This window comes from Peromyscus leucopus, chromosome 3, assembly GCF_004664715.2.
Source record: "Peromyscus leucopus breed LL Stock chromosome 3, UCI_PerLeu_2.1, whole genome shotgun sequence".
In the NCBI taxonomy this organism is placed as follows: Eukaryota; Metazoa; Chordata; class Mammalia; order Rodentia; family Cricetidae; genus Peromyscus; species Peromyscus leucopus.
In genome coordinates, this window is record NC_051065.1 from 153,012,666 (window position 1) to 153,035,367 (window position 22,702).

The window sequence follows — 22,702 nt, forward strand, 5'->3', positions numbered from 1 at the left end:
TGAGCTGAACCTATCAATTGGAGCATACATGGAGCTTATACATTACAGTGGCTTCTTCTTTTTTTTACATGGTAGCCGATTTCCCATAGCAAGTATTCCAAGAGAAGCAGGCAAACTTTGCCGACCTTGTAAGGGTTTTGGTGCCTATCACTGAAGCAATGTGGCATCATTTCTGTCTTCTATTAACTTCTGTGGTTACCAGCCTGTGTAGACGGAGGTGACACAGACACTGACTTTTCAAGAATGAGTAACAAAGGACTTGTGTGCAGTGTGCTAACACTGCTCGGTTGTTACTGAGGTCTGCCCTACATGTGCAGGTCTTAACTGTGAATTCAGTGGATGGTAAGCACTATATGGACTCATGCACATACCACTTGAAGATGTTTCAAGTCACTACCAGCTCTTCTTGTTGTATGAAGAAATATGGGTGGAGGGGTCATATATTAGATATCTGTGCTCAGACTCTTTCAATGTAAGATTTTCTGATTTATCCATAATTCTGTACATGTTTTGTGGACATATTTTATTGCTGGGTTTAATTCCACTGCATAATATTCCAGTTTAATTTAAAGTTTTAGTGTGTGATTACAAATGGCCACTACAAATGGAAATGTTAGTCTTGTATACATCATCAAATGTTATCTAAGTATTTTTGAGAGTACTCTCTCTCACTAATCAAATCCACAAAATTTGAATGCCCAAAGACCTTTGACATAATTTACCCCTGTAGATGATGATTGCTTTCATGAGCCTCTTGGGATTAAGGAGGCTATGGTTTATAAGGTCTACTGCAAAGAACAGAATGGTACTCGTGCTGGATGGCTGTATGTCAACCTGGCACAAGCTAAAGTCATTTGACAGGAGGGAATCTCAATACAGAAAATGCCTCGGTTAAGATAAGGTTGTAAGCCGGGCGGTGGTGGCGCACGCCTTTAATCCCAGCACTCGGGAGGCAGAGGCAGGCGGATCTTTGTGAGTTCGAGGCCAGCCTGGGCTACCAAGTGAGTTCCAGGAAAGGCGCAAAGCTACACAGAGAAACCCTGTCTCAAAAAACCAAAAAAAAAAAAAAAAAAAAAAAGATAAGGTTGTAGTAGCCGGGCAGTGGTGGTGTATACCTTTGATCCCAGCACTCGGGAGGCAGACGCAGGCGGATCTCTGTGAGTTCAAGGCTAGCCTGGGCTACAGAGTAAGTTCTCAGAAAAAAAAAAAAAAAGATAAGGTTGTAGAGGGGCTGGAAAGAGGGCTCAGCAGTTAAGAGCACTTGCTTTGCTTTGCTGCTTTGCTGCTCTTCTAGAGGACTCTGGTTCAATTTTTAGCATCCACATGGCTGTTCACACCTGTCTGTAACTCCAGTTCCAGGGAACCTGAAACCCACGGCAAAACACCAATGCATATAAAATAAAAAAAAAAAAAATAAGCAAACTTAAAACAAATGGAAGGATATAGCTGTGTCCCAATAAAACTTAAAAAAAAAAAAAAAAAGTCAGGGTTGTAAGCCAGGGTGGTGACACATGCCTTTAATCCCAGCATACACTCAGGAGGCAGAGGCAGATGGATCTCTGTGAGTTCCAGCCTGGTCTATGGAGTGAGTTCCAGGACAGCCAGAAATACCCAGTCTCAAAAAAACAAAACAAGCAAACAAAAAACAAACAAAAATACAAGGAAAGAAAGAAAGAAAGAAAAAAATCCAGTAAGCAGCACCCCTCCATGGCCTCTGCATCAGCTCCTGCCTCCAGGCTCCTGTCCTGCTTTAATTTCTGTCCTAACTTCCTTTGATGATTAATAAACCATTTCCTCCCCAAATTGATTTTAGTCATAGTGTTTTAATGGAATTTCCTCAAAGGCCTGCCTTGAGAAGATTCCTCCCAGTGTCCTGGGGTCCTGGGGAAGACGCTATTTCCAGCGTGGGGTTATCTGAGGGAAAGGAATCTATATATACCATATATTACCATACTCTTTCACCCATTAACTTTATTTCTCTAAGACAAAATTCTATCTCTACAGCTTGAGTTCCGTCCTGACACTCAGTTCCTTTGTTCCTTCTCTTTCTGTCCTCTCATAGCCCTAGTATTACTCTGCTATGCTTTCAATCTCATCTTTTTTTTTTTTTAATATTTTATTCATTTATCATTTATACAGTGTGTGTTCAGCCTGCAGGCCAGAAGAAGGCACCATATCTCATTGTAGATGGTTGTGAGCCACCATGTGGTTGCTGGGAATTGAACTCAGGACCTCTGGAAGAACAGTCAGTGCTCTTAACCTCTGAGCCATCTCTCCAGCCCCCTCAATCTCATCTTTGTCCCCTGTTCCTTTGTCCTCCATCTTTCTTTCCTTGCTCCTTACTCCTAGCTCTGAGAAAACTCTACAAAAGATCTGCCTTAACCATCTACAGAATCTCTGCCTTTTTCTCTTCTCTCTGGCCATGTGGCTCTGTCTACCATCCACTGCCTTGTTCTTTCTGTCCTGGACACATGACTCTGCTCTGGCCAGGAATCCTGCCCCATCCTTTACTCCACCTGGATATGCAAAAAACCTCCATTGTTCTGAGTCAATTGCTCTGGAATGCCATTTTTTCCTGTCTGGGGAGGGAAGGGAGGTCTGAACTTCATTTGTACAAGAAACAAAGCTACACATCTACAGCCCACCTGTCTCCTAGGTTCTGTAGGAGTGTTACCTAGTGGATGAGCAGTAGGTCTGAGAGCTTACCTGTCTGCCATATGGCCTAGTAGTATATGGGCACACAAGAATTTCATAGCAGAAGACAGCTGATATATATTAAAAGCTAAACAACACCAAATATTCCTTGATAAATGGCTTCCTCTGGAAGGACTCCTTGGTTGGTCAAGGTATAGCTTATTATATGCAGTTGAATCTCTATAATATATTCTTGCGGCTTGCTGCCGTGTTTGATCAGCAATAGTAATCCTAACTAAGATGGTACTTAATGTGAAAACGTCTCTATATTATTCTTATTTACAGAAATGCTCAGCATGAAGAATTACAGTGGCTTCAGATTAAAAAATGAAAATTTCCCCACAAACCAACCTTTCCTCTCTCAATTTTCTTCAGATCTCATCCCACGAAGGTTAAAATAGAATTAAGAGGGAGTTAGGTTTCTAAATTGTCAGCCTGTAGGAGGAGCACAGTATTGCTGGAGGAGTTGACTGTCATTACTGACTACAAACTAGTATAGGCTCCAGTCAGAATGACAAGTCCTTTCTTTCTAGGTGTTCCCAACCTCAACACTGTCTCCAAAAAAAGAGTGAAGGCCACTGTGTTTCTCAGGAAGTTTGGAATTCCCTTAATGGAAAGTAACATGTAAGTATAGGATTTTTAGAAAATTAAAAAAAGTTATAATGAGAAGTGTAGGGCTGAAGAAAATCTCAAAGTGCATACTCCAAACCTTTGCAAGCTTGTAAGGAAAACTTGTTTTATAAGGCTGGGGCCTCTGCTATGGACAGTCTATTAGGTTACTGAGCTGATTCATTATTTAGATCCAACAAAAATATTAATAAAACAGATTTATCCCCTGGATTCTGCCCAGTGGTCTCGAATGCAGAGTAAATTGAATATATACAGAAGAAAAGGACCTTGAGATTGATGAAGAGCTAATTTTTTTTTTTTTCCGTTGTGAGCCTAATCTTTAAGAGCTGAGCCTTCTCTATAGCTCAGGAGTTGATTTTTTTTAAAAGGCTTATGGTATATGCTACAAATCTAAAATTTGTATCTGCTATACTAAGAACAAGGTCAAGTTTGACAAGAGAGATTTATGAGTGTACCTTAGGAAATCAGATCAAAATAAAGAAATTATGAAAAATACATGATAATGATAAAACAAGACATTTATTTTTCATATTCATTTGGGGGAAAGGGAAAAAGTCAGTTTGTCCTATCAAATACTGGTCCTTCTGGAAGAATTTCCACTTACCCTATAGAATTAGATAACTTTCTTGATTACAGAGGGTGTATTCTTAATTCCTAAGAACTTCCTTTGAAGAGGGTGGTTACAGGGTAAGCCTTTGTGAGCAGCTTCGCTGGTGCACAGCCAGGCTCCCTCTCTGAGTGAAACTTTTCCCACACTGGCCACAGAGATAGGGTGTTTCTCCTGTGTGGATTTTTCCATGCAGAATACAATTCCCCCTGGTGTGGAAACTCTTCCTGCAGTGGGAACACGCATACGGCTTCAGACCTGTGTGAACTCTGATGTGGACAATTAAGCTCCCCTTCTGACTGAAAGCTTTTCCACACTGGTCACATCTATAGGGCTTCTCACCACTGTGAACTCTTCGGTGAACAGCAAGGTTACTTTGATTCCTGAAGCTTCTCTGGCAAATGGCACATTCATAGGGTTTCTGTCCAGTGTGGAGTCTCTCATGGACAGCTAGACTGCCTCGCTGACTAAAGCTTTTCCCACACTCTTTGCACTGATAGGGCTTCTCTCCTGTGTGAATTCGCTGATGTGTAACTAGATTGCCTTTGGCCCTGAAGCTCTTTCCACACTGGGTGCACTCAAAAGGCTTCTGACCAGTGTGGATTCTCTCATGTAATGTTAGACTACCTTTTTGCCGGAAAGACTTCCCACATTCCTGGCAATCATAGACCTTTTGTCTCACTCCAGGGGAGTCTTCCTGTAGTGTCTTAGAATCTGGGGACTTTTGTTCCAGCTTCTCTCTTCTGAAAGAACTCTGGAAATCCCAGCTTGACGATCCTGTGGCCTCTGAATGATCATATTTGTGGGCTTCTGTCATCACATCTGGTAAAACGAGAGGGAAGTCATGTAAGATGCACCAATATGCTGAGTGAGAAGAACAGGGAAAAAAGAAACATAATCCTTAGAGTGCTTATTATGTGCCAGGCATTTTACTATGAACTTTGCATACATAACTCAATCTTGAAAATCATCCTGAGATTGCTACAGATAAGAAAATGAGAGCATAGGGAGGTCACATAACTATTAATAGGTATATTATCTGTAGGATTCACATATTAGCATGCTCCATAGCTATGTACTGCCTTTAACTTTAATGTAGCCTCCCAAATTCTTGGGAGATAGACACGTATTATTATTATTATTGTTTTTGGAGGGGGTGCTAGGAATTGAACCTGGGTCCCCTGGAAGAGTAGCCCGTACTCTTAAACACTGAGCCATCTCTCCAGCCCTAAGATGATTACTTTATAAGCAATAAAAACAGGCTCATAAAATAAGAAAATTATACAGAGAATCACACAGAGCCTTTTACCTAAGTTTCCCCCCCCCTCCAAGTTTTAGCTGACTCCCAAACAGGTGTAGAGTCAGGATACAAAGGGACTAAAATTTGAAAACCTTAAAAGCATCCCTTTAAACATAAGCATAAAGTCAAGCAAAGGACAGACCAGTTTTTGTGAGAAGCCGAGGCTTACACTGCACTGTCTGCATGGAAGTCACCCCTATTCCAGTCCACGTTCCTGATAGTATTTATGATCTCAGAAAATAAGCAGCAAAATTTCAGATATTTTATGCCTATGCCATGAATTCTTACAGGATGCAGCCTCTTTTCTATTCCATGATACAGAGGAAAAGCCTGAAGCTTAAGGAAGGACATAACTTCCTTAATACTGCAAATATGATTGGAATTTCTTCTTTTAAAATTCATGCTGTTTTTCAGTCTACTAAGCTACAGTACAGTTGAATGAGTCTATTCATTTTCTAGGGGTCATCCTAGAGAAGTTTCTTCCTCGCTTCCCTAACTTTTTCATACTCAGTGATAGAGCTGAGAGCTAGAGAGACTCATTCGGCCTGAGACGTCTCAGGACTCTCTACAGGAGACAACCTCCATGTCAGACTGTTTCCTTGCTTTGTCCCATCATTTCCAATGCCAGCTTGCAGGCTTTTCCTGTCCAAATGAATGCATCTTCTGCTTCTCAGTACTGAGAACAGGGACTCTGAAGGTATCCCAGCAACCAGCTGACTCACTCACTGAAAAATGCTACATTCTGGGCATATCTTCCATGACAGTCCAGCAGGGTAGCTGTTGGAAACCCAAACATGTCCACTCCTGCTCTGTGACTTTAATCACCACTTCCTCATATGATTCTTCCATGGGCTGGTCTTGAGTACCTGAGGAACAGAAAATAAAATAAAGCAAACCAAACCAAAGAGCAAACAAGAAAGGGCAGAATTGATTACTGAGAAAGAAAGTCCACAGGAGGCCCAGTTTGGGGCGTAAGCACAGGAAATCAGGGCTGCCTGAGGTAGTATCACTGCAAAGTGGGCTAAAGAGAGCAGGACTGACCACACAAAAGTTAATCCAGGAGCAAAGAGGCAGTGGAAAGCAGCGACACAGAGGCACGGACTTCATCCTGTTAGTCCCCAACTAAGGGTCACTTCTGTTGTACTTTGGTCTTGACATGACATTGGGGTCCTCCACTTCCCAGGCAACTGTTGCTGATTTTACTCCTCAAGCCTAAGAAGTCAACATTTCAGCCTTCCTGACTGGTATGAGGGAAGAGCTCCACTTCTCCTTTCCAGTTCCCCTGAAGCCACAAGGACCTAACAAAAGATTTGTTGTTACCTTCTGGCAATTCTTAGCAGGCCCTAGGTCCAAACCATCACTTTCTCCCTTTGGAATGTTTATTTAAGGATCAAATTCCTGGATTTGTACACTTTATATTTATGTAGCGGTACACAGTATAATCTTTGTTTCAGTACGTCCAATCAAAATGCTGGACTCCTGGCTTAAAGAATTAGCAATCTGATGCCATAATTCTCTGTTCTATTAACCAAGTAGCTGACCCTTCTACCCATTCAGTCATATTACTGTGATGACAAGAGGATTCACTTCCAGCTCGGAACACAAAGTACAAAGGGCTCCCCTGAAATGGTGCAAAGGCATTCATTTAGAAATACAAGATACTATTGATTAAAAATAAAACCAACAAAACCCCCTGCACATTCACAAAGAAAAGCACTTGGTGCCACCTCCTTGGGGTTGGACTTTTGTCACTGGAATGTCTAGAAAACATGGTTAAGTCAAAATAAGTGAACAGAACGTATACTTCAACCTCTCCACCTGCTAAGAGGTACCCAACAAATATCCCCTCAAATGTGTCTCCAGACTCTCCATGATTAATAACAGGAAACTGCCAACAGGAAATTGTTAAGGGAGAACTGTTATCTCAAGTCAGAGCAATCAAATTCTCGAAGACACTTGGAAGAACGTGGTTTCATCACACAAAACACTGCTCTTTTCCTATTAGAAATGCCATCACAGCTCAGAATTAGGCTCTGCCAGACTTGGATTCTTGCCGTGGTTCGCTAGGTGTATGATCTGGAGGAAAGCAACTTAAGAGCCCCGACTCTAGTTTTCCTCACTTACTAAGCAAGTTAACACCATCTCATTAGCTTTTGGAAGAACTGATGACCAGAAAGTTAGCGATCTCTTACATTTGAGACACACCCTACACATTCAAGGCCTAAAATGGTGCATTCTCAGGAGAGAGGGGCGGAGGACAGACAGGATGATCTGTGGGGTCTGAGGAAATCTTAACGATGCAATTTAAGGAGCGATCATGAGCTTGTGGGTGAGGGTGAGTTCCCCCTACACTGGACGACGCCACTCCCTTCTCATCTCCATAGGCACGGACTCTGCACCCTCCGGGCCTAGCTGGACCTTCCTGTGGCCCCTCCCACGCTCCGGGGGCCCCAGCCTCCCAGGGGCCCCGACATCTCAGCGGGGCCCCCCCGCAGCAGACGGCGGCCCACCCGCTCTCCGACCAGCGCACCCTTGTCAGCGGCTCGGCGACTGCGGCCCGGCCAGCTGGCCTGGCCTGTTCACGCGCCCTGGCCGGGGCGGCGGGCTCACGACACAGCCCCCTCTCCCGGGCGCACAGACCAGGCCTGGGCTTCACTCACCGCAGCAGCGCGCACCCGCAGACAGACAAAGCCGGCGCCGAGCCCGTAGCAGCCGCAGCAGCGACGAGCGGCGCCGGACCACAACTCCCAGGAGCCCCCGCGCGCGCCCCGGCGCACTGTGGGAAGCGCCGCCGCGGTGCTGCGGAAACGCGGAAGATTGGGCCGGCGCTGGTGGGTTCTGGTGGAGTGGGGCGCCGTCCAGTGGAGGAGCGGTAGTTGATGTCTGGGGGGTGCTGAAGACGTTAAACCACGCAAGCAGGACTCAGGGTTCACTGTAGGGCTCAGAAGCCGCAAGCAAGTATTTCCGACAAAGAATCAGGAACACCAGCTGGTCCATCTATAAGCTTGATAACCTGAAAGATGGACGAAGCACCGCCAGGCTTCGGAACTTAGGCGCCACTTCGACTAGTTGCGTGACCCAGGGCGGGAATCTCACCCTGTGGGGAGTCCAGAGCAGAGAGCAGCAGGACCCCCCCATGGCACCTACCCGGGGCCGGGAGACCTTCGGAACCAAGGGAAAGCGAGGAAACAGTATTCCCTGAGGAGGTGGCATTAACATTTTCTTCTTAACTGAAGAAGTGTGACCGAAGGGTTGAGATTGGACCACTGTGAAGTCACCAAGCAGACGGAAGAGTAGCTCTCTTTCCCGAGTTGCCTCTGGAGAGAATCAGCAGCTCTCGCAGCGAATCTTTGGCCCTGGGAGGGGCGTGGATGCTCTTGAACATCCAGGAAAAAAAGCTCTCTAAAATGCCTTAAATTTGCACCGACTGCTGCACTTACTTATATGCGTTTCTAATGGCCTTTCTAAAGGACTTTGTCTCCCCCTAGAGCCGTGACAGAATCTTCCCTGGTGGTCCCACTCCTGAGTTCCCCCTCAGTAGACTTATTTATCCTATTTAATGAAGGACACCAAAGAAATGTTTCCTCAGCCGGGCGGTGGTGGCGCACGCCTTTAATCCCAGCAATCAGGAGGCAGAGGCAGGTGAATCTCTGTGAGTTTGAGGCCAGCCTGGTCTACAGAGCGAGATTCAGGACAGGCACCAAAACTACACAGAGAAACTCTGTCTTGAAAAAAAAAAAGTTTTCTCTTGCAGTACCCTTGTTCTTTACCCAAAACTACATGTGTTAGACTGGACAAAACACTTCACAGGATGTCTCTTTTCTGTGGGACCAGCTGTGAGTTTAGGACAAGTTCCAGATCCCACCAAGAAAATAGTTGACAAAACTTTGGTAGGAAGAGATGATTGTGAAGGGAGACTATAAGCATGTTTCCTTTATAAATCTGCAAAGATTCCTTTTGGGGGAAATGTGTACATTTATTTTTTGGACAATTTGGTCACATTTTGTTTAGTGTGGGGTGCCTTGCTGTGTGCCTGTGGAGGTCAGAACAGTTTGTGTGAATGGATTCTCTCCTTCCACCAGGCCCTGGGGATCGAACTCAGGTCATCAGGTTTGGCAGCAAGCATTATTACCCACCTTACTGGATCAGACTCATTTGACAGAGTGGTTTGGATTGGGGTTGAAAGAGTCAGACTAAGACTCAGCTCCCTAGACAGATCTTAAGTGGGGCCTAGTCCTCAGTCACCACATGCATCTTAAGGCTGGTTCATCAGGAAGAAGGATGCTGAGGGCTAAAGGGAAATTCTTTCGGTGTATATTTAAATACTAGTTTGTTTTTTGAGGGTTTCTCTGTGTATCTTTGGCACCTTTCCTGGAACACACTCTGTATGTAGCCCAGGCTAGCCTTGAACTCACAGAGATCTGCCTGCCTCTGCTTCCCGAGTGCTGAGATTAAAGAAAGGCATGTGCCACCACTGCCCGGCGATTTAAATACTTGTTAAAGACATCCATCCCTACTCCGGCATTTTAGAATACCAGGGGAAGGAATAATAATTCAGAAAATGATGTTATAACAGTCTCACTATTTTGTAGTACCAAGCTGTTTTTATTATTATAGCTCTATAGTAAGTAGAGCTTGAGGTCAGGGATGGTGATACCTCCAGAGGTTGCTTTATTATACAGGATTCTTTTTAGCCATCCTGGGTTTTTTGTTTTTCCATATGAAGTTGAGTATTGTTCTTTCTAAGTCTGTGAAGAATTGTGTTGGGATTTTGATGGGGATTGCATTGAATCTGTAGATTGCTTTTGGTAAGATTGCCATTTTTACTATGTTAATCCTACCTATCCATGAGCATGGGAGATCCTTCCATTTTCTGTTATCTTCTTCAATTTCTTTCTTTAGAGACTTAAAGTTCTTATCAAACAGGTCCTTCACTTGTTTAGTTAGTGTTATTCCAAGGTATTTTATATTGTTTGTGGCTATTGTAAAGGGTGATGTTTCTCTGGCTTCTTTCTCAGCCCTTTTATCATTTGTGTATAGGAGGGCTACTGATTTTTTTGAGTTGATCTTGTATCCTGCCACTTTACTGAAGGAGTTTATCAGCTGTAGGAGTTCCCTGGTAGAATTTTTGGGGTCACTTATGTATACTATCATATCATCTGCAAATAGTGAAAGTTTGATTTCTTCCTTTCCAATTTGTATCCCCTTGATCTCCTTTTGTTGTCTTATTGCTCTAGCTAGAACTTCAAGTACTATATTGAATAAATATGGGGAGAGTGGACAGCCTTGTCTTGTTCCTGATTTTAGTGGAATCGCTTTGAGTTTCTCTCCATTTGATGGTGGCTGTTGGCTTGCTGTATATTGTTTTTATTATGTTTAGGTATGTTCCTTGTATCCCTGATCTCTCCAAGACTTTTATCATGAAGGGGTGTTGGATTTTGTCAAAGGCTTTTTCAGGATCTAATGAGATGATCATGTGTTTTTTCTTTCAGTTTGTTTATATGGTGTATTACATTGACAGATTTTTGTATGTTGAACCTTCCTTGCATTCCTGGGATGAAACCTACTTGGTCATGGTGGATAATTTTTTTGATGTGTTCTTGGATTCGGTTTGCCAATATTTTGTTGAGTTTTTTTTCTTTTTTTTTCTTTTTTCTTTTTTTTTTTTGGTTTTTTTCGAGACAAGGTTTCTCTGTGTAGCTTTGCGCCTTTCCTGGAATTCGCTTTGGAGACCAGACTGGCCTCGAACTCACAGAGATCTGCCTGGCTCTGCCTCCCGAGTGCTGGGATTAAAGGTGTGCACCACCACCGCCCGACTTGTTGAGTATTTTTGCATCAATGTTCATGAGGGTAATTGGTCTGTAATTCTCTTTCTTTGTTACATCTTTGTGTGGTTTGGGTATCAGGGTAATTGTAGCCTCATAAAAAGAGTTTGGTAATGTTCCTTCTGTTTCTATTGTGTGGAACAATTTGAAGAGTATTGGAATTAGTTCTTCTTTGAAAGTCTGGTAGAATTCTGCACTAAAACCATCTGGTCCTGGGCTTTTTTTGGTTGGGAGACTTTTGATGACTATTTCTATTTCTTTTTTTATTTTATTTTACTTTACAATACCATTCAGTTCTACATATCAGCCATGGGCTCCCCTATTCTCCCCCCTCCCACCTCCTCCCCTTTCCCCCAGCCCACCCCCCATTCCCACCTCCTCCAGGGCAAATCCTCCCCTGAGGACTGCGATCAACCTGGTAGACTCAGTCCAGGCAGGTCCAGTCCCTTCTTCCCAGACTGAGCCAAGTGTCCCTGCATAAGCTCTAGGTTTCAAACAGCCAACTCATGCAATGAGCACAGGACTTGGTCCCACTGCCTAGTTGCCTCCCAAACTGATCAAGCCAATCGACTGTCTCACCTATTCAGAGGGCCTGATCCAGCTGGAGGCCCTTCAGCCTTTGGTTCATAGTTCATGTGTTTCCATTCATTTGGCTATTTTTTTTCAATAATTGAGTAAAACTGAAATTTATTATAAGCCACAGTCGTCCTAGGGACCTCCATGCTATATATATAGCCTCTATGGTTCTATGGGTTGTGGTCTGATTGTTCTTTATTTTATATCTAGAATCCACTTATGAGTGAGTACATACCATAACTGTCTTTCTGGGTTTGGGTTACCTCACTCAGGATGATTTTTTTCTAGTTCCATCCATTTGCCTGCAAATTTCATGCTTTCATTGTTTTTCTCTGCTGAGTAGTACTCCATTGTGTATATGTACCACATTTTTTTTTTCATCCATTCTTCTGTTGACGGGCATCTAGGTTGTTTCCAGGTTTTGGCTATTACAAATAGTGCTGCTATGAACATAGCTGAGCATGTATCTTTATGGTATGAATCAGCATTCCTTGGTATATGCCCAAGAGTGGGATGGCTGGGTCTTGAGGTAGTTCGATTCCTAATTTTCTGAGAAACCGCCATACTCATTTCCACAGTGGTTGTACAAGTTTACATTCCCACCAACAGTGGAGGAGTGTTCCCTTTGCTCCACATCCTCTCCAACATTGACTGTCATTTGTGTTTTTGATCGTAGCCATTCTAACAGGTGTAAGGTGGTATCTCAGAGTCGTTTTGATTTGCATTTCTCTGATGATTAAGGATGTTGAGCATTTCTTTAAATGTCTTTCAGCCATTTGTGATTCTTGTTTTGTGAATTCTCTGATTAGCTCTTTAGCCCATTTTTTAATTGGACTGTTCAGTACTTTGATGTCTAGTTTCTTGAGTTCTTTATATACTGTGGAGATCAATCCTCTGTCAGATGTGGGGTTGGTGAAGATCTTTTCTCATTCTGTTGGCTGTCTTTTTGTCTTATTGACTGTGTCTTTTGACCTGCAGAAGCTTCTCAATTTCGAGAGGTCCCATTTATTAATTGTTGTGCTCAGGGTCTGTGCTGTTGGTGTTTTATTTAGGAAATGGTCTCCAGTGCCAATGCGTTCAAGAGTGCTTCCTACTTTCTTTTCTATTAAGTTTAGTGTAACTGGATTTATGTTCAGGTCTTTGATCCACTTGGACTTGAGTTTTGTGCATGGTGACAGATAGGGATCTATTTGTAATCTTTTACATATTAAGATCCAGTTATGCCAGCACCATTTGTTGAAGATACTTTCTTTTTTTCCATTGTATAGTTTTGGCTCCTTTGTCAAAAACCAGGTGTTCATATGTGCATGGATTAATGTCAGGGTCTTCAATTCGATTCCATTGGTCCTGTTTCTATTTCTTTAGGGGTTATTGGTCTATTTACATAGTTTATCTGGTCTTGATTTAATTTTGGTATGTGGTATTTATCGAGAAAATTGTCCATTTCTTCCAGATTTTCCAATTTTGTGGAGTACAGGTTTTTGAAATATGACTTGATGATTCTCTGGATTTCCTTGTTTGTTGTTATGTCACCCTTTTCATTTCTGATTTTGTTAATTTGGGTGCTCCCTCTTTGCCTTTTGGTTAATTTGGCTAGGGGTTTGTCTATCTTGTTGATTTTTTTCAAAGAACCAACTCTTTGTTTCATTGATTTTTTTGTATTGTTCTCTTGTTTTCTATTTCGTTGATTTCAGCCCTCAATTTTATTATTTCCTGGCGTCTATTTATCCTGAGTGAGTTTATTTCTTTTTGTTCTAGAGCTTTCAGTTGTGCTGTTAACTCATTGGTATCGGATTGCTCCATTTTCTTTATGTGTGCATTTAGAGCTATGAATTTTCCTCTTAGCACTGCTTTCATAGTGTCCCATAAGTTTGGGTATGTTGTACTTTCATTTTCATTGAATTCTAGGAAATTTTTAATTTCTTTCTTTATTTCTTCCTTGGTCCATTGATATTTCAGGTGGGCATTATTCAATTTCCATGAGATTGTAGGCTTTCTATAGTTTCTGTTGTTGTTGAAATCTAACTTTAAGGCATGGTGGTCCAATAAGATACAGGAGGTTATTCTAATGTTTTTGTATCTGTTGAGATTTGCTTTGTGATCAAGCATGTGGTCAATTTTTGAGAAGGTTCCATGGGGTGCTGAGAAGAAGGTATATTCTTTTGTGTTAGGGTGGAATATTCTGTAGATATCTATTAAGTCCATTTGAGTCATAACATCTGTTAGGTCCTTTATTTCCTTGTTAAGTTTCAGTCTGGTAGATCTGTCTTTTGGTGAGAGTGGTGTATTGAAATCTCCCACTACTAGTGTGTGGGGTTTGATGTGAGATTTAAGTTTTAGTAATGTTTCTTTTATAAATGTGGGTGCCCTTGTATTTGGGACACAAATGTTCAGAATTGAGACTTCATCTTGGTGGATTTTTTTTGGTGATAAATATGTAATGTCCATCCTGATCTCTTTTGATTGATTTTAATTTGAAGTCTCTTTTATTAGATATTAGGATAGCTACACCAACTATCACTTGCTTCTTAAGCCCACTTGAGTGGAAAGCCTTTTCCCAGCTCTTTACTCTGAGGTAGTGTCTGTCTTTGAAATTTAGGTGTGTTTCTTGTATGCAGCAGAAGGATGGATCCTGTTTTCGTATCCATTCTGTTAGCCTGTGTCTTTTTATAGGTGAGTTGAGGCCATTGATATTGATGGATATTAATGACCAGTGATTGTTAAATCCTGTTATTTTTTTGTGATAGTGTTGTGTTTCCCTTCTTTGGTATTTGTTGGTGTGGGATTATCTATTGCCTGAGTTTTCATGGGTGTGTTTAACTTCATTAGGTTGAATTTTTCCTTTTAGTGCTTTCTGTAGGGCTGGATTTGTAGATAGGTATTGTTTAAATCTGGTTTTATCATGGAATATTTTGTTTACTCCACATATGATGATTGAGAGTTTTGCTGGGTATAATAGTCTGGGTTGGCATCCGTGGTCTCTTAGTGTCTGCATAACATTTGTCCAGGACCTTCTAGCTTTCATAGTCTTTACTGAGAAATCTGGTGTTAGTCTGATGGGTCTGCCTTTATATGTTACTTGGTCTTTTTCCTTTGCAGCTCTTAATATTTTTTCTTTGTTCTGTATATTTAGTGTTTTGATAATTATGTGGTGAGGGGGCTTTTTTTTTTTTTTTTTTTTTTTTTTTTTTGATCCAGTCTATTCAGTGTTCTGTAAGCTTCTTGTATCTTCATAGGTATTTCTTTCTTTAGGTTAGGAAAGTTTTCTTCTGTGATTTTGTTGAATATATTTTCTGTGCCTTTGAGTTGGTATTCTTCTCCTTCTTCTATCCCTATTTTTTCATGGTGTCCCAAATTTCTTGGATGTTTTGTGTTACAACTTTTTTTTGACTTTAGTGTTTTATTTGACTGATGAATCTGTTTTCTCTATTGTGTCTTCAACCTCAAAGATTCTCTGTTCCATCTCTTGTATTTGGTTGGTTATGCCTGCATCTGTAGTTCTGTTTGTTTAGTCAGGATTTCTATTTCCAGCATTCCCTCAGCATGTGTTTTTTTTATTGTCTCAATTTCAATTTTCAAATTTTGAACTGTTTCCTTCATCTGTTTAATTACTTTTTCTTGGCTTTCTTTGATTTCTTCCAATTTTTTTTGTTTGTATTTTCTTCTATTTCTTTAAGGGAATTTATTTCCTCTTTAAGGGAGTTTTTCATTTCCTCTTTAAGGGCCTCTATCATCTTCTTAAAGTCATTTTTAGGATTGATTTCTTCTGTTTCTTCTGCCTTGGTATGTTCAGCTCTTGCAGGTGTAGAATCGCTAGGTTCTGATGTTGTCATATAGGTCTTTATGTTGTTGCCTGTATTTTTTGCACTGGCGTCTATTCATCTCTTCCTCCTCTTGGTGCAGATGGTGTCTGTGTCTGAAGGTGCCTCTCTTGTTCTAATTGATAGTCTTGGTCCACTAGGGGTTCTTGGTTGAATCAGTGTTGTTGGGCCCTGTTTCTCCGGGAGCAGCTGTTCCCAGCTGGTGTATGGTGGACTTATGATTCCGGTGATCTTGTTCGCTGGCTGGGTGGTGCCTTCTTTTGTGTTCTCAGGTCGAGTTTTGCTCGTTCGTCAACTCCTTAGCTGATCTTGTTTCCTCAGGCTGCAGACCGTAGGATTCTGAATCCTTTCCTGAACTGATCTCAGCTGAGGAGGTTGTTTAGTAGGGCAATCTCACCAGCACCTCCAAGTTGTTGGGTTTCGAAGGATGGGCAGCTGGGCCCTGGGTTGGACTCCAGTCTCACTATTTGGATGAAAGAGAAATATGTTCTATGAACTCCTATGCTAAGATATTCTCCAGATGGATGAAATCTGGAATATAAAACATAAATCCATAAAAGACCTAGAAGAACAATTGAATTAATATTCTTATAATCTTAGTGAAGGAAAGGTTTTTTGCAACCATGATAACAAAGACAAAAGTAATGAGGAAAAAGATTAAAATTCAACACTCTCTTTGGCCAACACCACTAAATGAAGACAAAACTGGGGGGAAAAACCCCTAGTAACAGATACCATGAAAGTCAATAAGACAAAGAAACAATATGTTAATAGAAATATGGCCAACAACAGCAACACACACCAAAAGCAAATAAGTAAAAATGTCAAGACTCACTATTCACTAAAGAAAAGGTCCAACTGAAACAAAAGTTCTACCCAAGTACTTAATGGCAACTGTAAAGGGAATAGGGAAACTTACATTTTTATCCATGTGTAAATTGAGACAATTATTCTTGCTGTGTGAAATGCCCTAGGGAAGAATTTAGCCATAGCTCCAAAAGACAGAATCCATTGAAATACACTGCAAGGAGACTGTGGACATGTTTCTAGAGGGAACTGTGCAGACGAGAGGGGGTGGGAGTCCTTTATAATAGTTGGGGGAGGGGTTTCTTGGTCTTAAAATACTGCTCTCAATTATTTTCAGTTATACATTCTTGCTGGGTGTTTAAGACCAGGTATGCAGCCCCAAGTGAAGTTTTATTTTCCCTTTTCTTTTTTCTTTTTTCTTTTTTCTTTTTTTTTTTTTTTTAAGGTTTTCATCAAAATGTTTATTACAAGAAGTTGCTTGAAGAGGTTCTGTATGAATCAGTCGCATTGTTTCTTAATGGCACTGTATAAAGGCAGACAGACAGGTCTATTCATCTTTACATTTGAGTTCTGAAACACCCCTGTAACCACTCTCTTAATTTTCCAGATTTGTTTATATTATTATCTTTTATATTAACTAAAACATCTCCGTGTTGCATCTCTAGCTAGATATTTCCATTTAATGCTCTGTTCTTATCTCGTTCTCATCTTATTTATAACCAAAGCACAGGAAGTCTACTTCCTGTTTATTATTCTGAGCCTTTGTTTCTGTATCACAGTTCTCAAGTGAGATGTCTTGGATTAATCTTCAAAAGCCTTCCCATTCTCGTGCACAGTCAGTTTAAAGTCCTGCTGAAGGTTCATTGATTGGCTGCTCTGTCCCTTTGTGTTTTCTTCTTTGATTCCTGCTCCCAAACCCTGGTGACTGCCTAATTATACTTTCTGGGCTTTTGAGTTCTATAGACATCTAACTTAAACATGGCCATATACTATCTATCTATCTATCTATCTATCTATCTATCTATCTATCTATCTATCTATCTATCTAAATTAAACAATGTACATCTATGTAGCCCCAGCTGGCTTGGAACTCATGTAATCTAGCTGACTTCACATTCACAGTCTCCTGCCTCAATTTTCTAAGGGCTGGAACCACAGGCATGCACGCAGCATAGTTAGCTATTTATCTTTTTGTGCCTGTGTTAATCCACTCAACAATGTAGCATCTGTATTGTAGCATGCGAAAGAATTCCTTTAATTAGGGCTAGATATGTACTAACTTTCTAATTTCAATGACTACATGCTCATCAATGAACATAAATTTTGTAAATTATTGCTCTTTGTTTTACCTTGTTTCATTTTTTTTTTTTTTGAGACAAAGTTTCTCTGTGTGGCCCTGGCTGTCCTGGAACTCACAGAGATTCCCCTGCCTCTACCTCCTGAGTGCTGGGATTAAAGGCATGCACTACCATGCCTGGCTTTATTTAAATGTTTTTTGTCTGTATGTGTGTGGGTGTGATGTGCCACAGTGTGTGCATGTGGAGGTCAGAGGACAACCTGCAGGAGTCTTTCCTGCTATGCAGATTCTGGGACTTGAGCCCAAGTCATGAGGCTGGAAGCAAGTGCCTTAACCCACTGAGCCACCTTGCTATGTCACAGAGTTTGAGACCCCTAGGAAAAGGCCACAGACTCAATCTGGATTATAATTAGTTAAATTCACTAAAACTGCTAGCAGGATAACAATCTTTGAGCCAAACTTGAGACTGCCATGAGAAGGGGGCATTTTTAAAGGTGAAAACCTCAAGAAGACCTTAAAGTCTCTGCATAAGCAAGGTGAGAGCTGTTCTGCTCTGCCAAGGTTAAGTAGTCAAGGCAACCTCAAAACAACCCTTGAATGTCTGCATAAGCAGGGTACAGAAGCCAAAAGAGCAGTTAGTCATATTGTACCAAGGCAGATGGTCACAGCTGTTCATTTTTGTGTGGTGGTCACTGAGTCAGGGTTATCTGGAACTTATCATCCAGGGGCTGGAGTCAGAGACAAATGGCTAGTGGGGACCAAGAGGGATGCCTAGCACAAAATGGAGTCTTTTTTAGCCACCACAGCTGGCCCTATTTATGCTTTTAATTTACTTTTTCTTTTCTTTTCTTTTCTTTTCTTTTCTTTTTTCTTTTCCCTTCCTTCCCTCCCTCCCTCCCTCCCTCCCTCCCTCCCTCCCTCCCTTCCTTCCTTCCTTCCTTCCTTCCTTCCTTCTTTTTCATAGGGCCTTGCTATGTACCTGAGGCTGGCTTTGAACTCATGACCCTCTTGCCTCAGCTTTCTAAGTGTTGGGATTGTAGATGTGTACCACCATACCCAGCATATTTAAATAATTTTCACATAAATATTTTATATTTAAATGAATGTTGTCAACTTATTATTTTAAGTGCTCAGGGACTTTAGCTTTCCTTTTATTAGTATGCTTTTACTCAAGACTTCATATGTGTGCTTTGAAATTTGCCTTGTTTTGTTTTCTTGTGAGACTCTCTGGTGGTCTCAATTTGGGGACTCTCTTTTCTAAGCACGTGAAACATATGTGAGTGAGTGATAAAGGAATACCACCAACCAAGGCCAACGCTGGTGTCGGTGTCTTGAGTTGAAGAGGGCTCCAGGGTTGAGTGGTCTGAACTTGAACCCTAAACCTAATAGAAGACAGACTTCTGGTTTTTGAATCCTCAGGTTCTCAGACAAGCCTTTGTTTCCTCCACTCACAGTGCAGGCAGACAGACAAACCTCAGCGTCAGTCCCTAATTCAGACAGATGGCTTTTCCCTTTAATCTACCAGATCATGCATGGGATGATGCTAACTTTATGGGACTTTCTGTGTTTCATCTCTCGACTTTGAAAGGTTTCAAAACGTAATTTCCTTTTTGTAAGTGTACATTAAGTCCCAAGACCTGGGTGTGGGTTCCTCAGACTGGCCAAACAATCATTGTTGAGGTTAGATGTTTACATGGTGAGATAAAGCTCCCAAATCTGCCCAAGGGTTGTGAGCTCTAAGGAACATGCAAGAATAGAATTGCTGGAGCCTTGACATAATTGACAGATTTGGAGACTGAAGTCAGGCAGAGACAAGCAGAACTAAGAGATGAAGGTTCTTATTATGTTATTTGAATTGTGGATCCTCCTGGGCTGGAAGCCACTTCTATCTTAGATTTTTTTCCAGCTATGTGAGCCAATCAATCCCCACCTCTTTTTCATTACACTGTTATATTAGCTACCTTCTTGTTGTGATGACCAAATACCAGAGCAACATAAGGAAAAGAAGGTTTTATTTTGGCTTGCAGTTCAATGAAATTCAGTCTATCATGGCACGGGGGTTACTGCTGCAGGTCCACGAGGCAGCTGGTCACATGGGCTCAGCAGCCAGGAAGCTGGGACAGAAAGCAAACAAGAAGTGGGAGGGAGGAAGGAAAGAAGGAAGGAAAGAAAGAAACAAGCTGTGCCCGGTTTCTCAGTTTACTTCCTGTTGCCTGCGGATCAAGATGTAGGACTGTCAGCTCCTTCCCCAGCACCATGTCTGCCTGCATGCCATCATTCCTTCCAGGATGATAATGGACTAAACTGTAGCAGGATTCTTTTTTTTTTTTTTTTTTTTTTTTTTTTTTTTTTTTTTTTTGTGATATATATTTTTTATTTTACAATACCATTCAGTTCTACATATCAGCCATGGGTTCCCCTATTCTCCCCCCTCCCACGCCCTCCCCATACCCCCAGCCCACCCTCCATTCCCACCTCCTCCAGGACAAGTCCTCCCCCGAGGACTGTGATCAACCTGGTAGACTCAGTCCAGGGAGGTCCAGTCCCTTCCTCCCAGACTAAGCCAAGTGTCCCTGCATAAGTTCCTGGTTTCAAACAGCCAATTCATGCAATGAGCACAGGACTTGGTCCCACTGCCTAGATGCCTCCCAAACTGATCAAGCCAATCAACTGTCTCACCTATTCAGAGGGCCTGATCCAGCTGGGAGCCCTCAGCCTTTGGTTCATAGTTCATGTGTTTCCATTCATTTGGCTATTTTTTTTCAATATATATATAGCCTTTATGGATCTATGGGTTGTGGTCTGATTGTTCTTTATTTTATATCTAGAATCCACTTATGAGTGAGTACATACCATGACTGTCTTTCTGGGTTTGGGTTACCTCACTCAGGATGATTTTTTTCTAGTTCCATCCATTTGCCTGCAAATTTCATGCTTTCATTGTTTTTCTCTGCTGAGTAGTACTCCATTGTGTATATGTACCACATTTTTTTCATCCATTCTTCCGATGATGGGCATCTAGGTTGTTTCCAGGTTCTGGCTATTACAAATAGTGCTGCTATGAACATAGCTGAGCATGTATCTTTATGGTATGTATCAGCATTCTTTGGGTATATGCCCAAGAGTGGTATGGCCGGGTCTTGAGGTAGTTCGATTCCTAATTTTCTGAGAAACCGCCATACTCATTTCCACAGTGGTTGTACAAGTTTACATTCCCACCAACAGTGGAGGAGTGTTCCCTTTGCTCCACATCCTCTCCAACATTGGTTGTCATTGGTGTTTTTGATCTTAGCCATTCTAACAGGTGTAAGGTGGTATCTCAGAGTCGTTTTGATTTGCATTTCTCTGATGATTAAGGATGTTGAGCATTTCTTTAAATGTCTTTCAGCCATTTGTAGTTCTTGTTTTGTGAATTCTCTGTTTAGCTCTTTAGCCCATTTTTTAATTGGACTGTTCAGTGCTTTGATGTCTAGTTTCTTGAGTTCTTTATATATTGTGGAGATCAATCCTCTGTCAGATGTGGGGTTGGTGAAGATCTTTTCCCAATCTGTTGGCTGTCTTTTTGTATTATTGACTGTGTCTTGTGTCCTGCAAAAGCTTCTCAGTTTTGAGAGGTCCCATTTATTAATGGTTGTGCTCAGGGTCTGTGCTGTCGGTGTTTTATTTAGGAAATGGTCTCCAGTGCCAATGCGTTCAAGAGTGCTTCCTATTTTCTTTTCTATTAAGTTTAGTGTAACTGGATTTATGTTTAGGTCTTTGATCCACTTGGACTTGAGTTTTGTGCATGGTGACAGATATGGATCTATTTGTAATCTTTTACATATTGACATCCAGTTATGCCAGCACCATTTGTTGAAGATACTTTCTTTTTTCCATTGTATAGTTTTGGCTCCTTTGTCAAAAACCAGGTGTTCATATGTGCATGGATTAATGTCAGGGTCTTCAATTCGATTCCATTGGTCTGTATGTCGGTTTTTATACCAGTACCAAGCTGTTTTTATTACTATAGCTCTATAGTAGAGTTTGAGGTCCGGGATGGTGATGCCTCCAAGGGTTGCTTTATCGTATAGGATTCTTTTAGCTATCCTGGGTCTTTTGTTTTTCCATATAAAGTTGAGTATTTTTCTTTCCAAGTCTGTGAAGAATTGTGTTGGGATTTTGATGGGGATTGCATTGAATCTGTAGATTGCTTTTGGTAAGATTGCCATTTTTACTATGTTAATCCTACCTACCCATGAGCATGGGAGATCCTTCCATTTTCTGATATCTTCTTCAATTTCTTTCTTTAGGGATTTAAAGTTCTTATCAAAAAGGTCTTTCACTTGTTTAGTTAGTGTTATCCCAAGGTATTTTATATTATTTGTGGCTATTGTAAAGGGTGATGTTTCTCTGACTTCTTTCTCAGCCCTTTTATCATTTGTGTATAGGAGGGCTACTGATTTTTTTGAGTTGATCTTGTATCCTGCCACTTTACTGAAGGAGTTTATCAGCTGTAGAAGTTCCCTGGTAGAGTTTTTGGGTCACTTATGTATACTATCATATCATCTGCAAATAGTGAAAGTTTGACTTCTTCCTTGCCAATTTGTATCCCTTTGATCTCCTTTTGTTGTCTTATTGCTCTAGCTAGAACTTCTAGTACTATATTGAATAAATATGGGGAGAGTGGACAGCCTTGTCTTGTTCCTGAATTTAGTGGTATCGCTTTGAGTTTCTCTCCATTTAATTTGATGTTTGCTGTTGGCTTGCTATAAATTGCTTTTATTATGTTTAGGAATGTTCCTTGTATTCCTATTCTTTCTAAGACCTTTATCATGAAGGGGTGTTGGATTTTGTCAAAGGCTTTTTCAGCATCTAGGGAGATGATCATGTGGTTTTTTTCTTTCAGTTTGTTTATATGGTGTATTACATTGACTGATTTCCGTATGTTGAACCATCCTTGCATCCCTGGGATGAATCCTACTTGGTCGTGATGGATGATTGTTTTGACGTATTCTTGGATTCGGTTTGCCAATATTTTGTTGAGTATTTTTGCATCAATGTTCATGAGGGAGATTGGTCTGTAGTTCTCTTTCTTTGTTGCATCTTTGTGTGGTTTGGGTATCAGGGTAATTGTAGCCTCATAAAAAGAGTTTGGTAGTGTTCCTT

General features: G+C 41.3%; 1 protein-coding gene across 7 annotated transcripts; it reads right to left on the minus strand.

Moving 5' to 3' along the window:
* Positions 1-3,821: 3,821 nt before the first annotated feature.
* Znf32 (zinc finger protein 32) lies at positions 3,822-7,974 on the minus strand. Of its 7 annotated transcripts, none has more exons than XM_037204236.1 (3): positions 7,892-7,974; positions 5,958-6,097; positions 3,822-4,795 (listed from the first exon to the last, which is right to left on the minus strand). In XM_037204236.1, the coding sequence occupies exons 2-3, from the start codon at positions 6,025-6,027 to the stop codon at positions 4,005-4,007; spliced, it is 861 nt and encodes a 286-aa protein (XP_037060131.1). In that variant the 5' UTR covers positions 6,028-6,097; positions 7,892-7,974; the 3' UTR covers positions 3,822-4,004. The 7 variants fall into 7 exon arrangements, with proteins under 7 accessions (XP_037060131.1, XP_037060133.1, XP_037060132.1 ...); XM_037204238.1 differs by lacking the exon at positions 7,892-7,974 and adding an exon at positions 7,762-7,873; XM_037204237.1 differs by lacking the exon at positions 7,892-7,974 and adding an exon at positions 6,273-7,469.
* Positions 7,975-22,702: the final 14,728 nt, after the last annotated feature.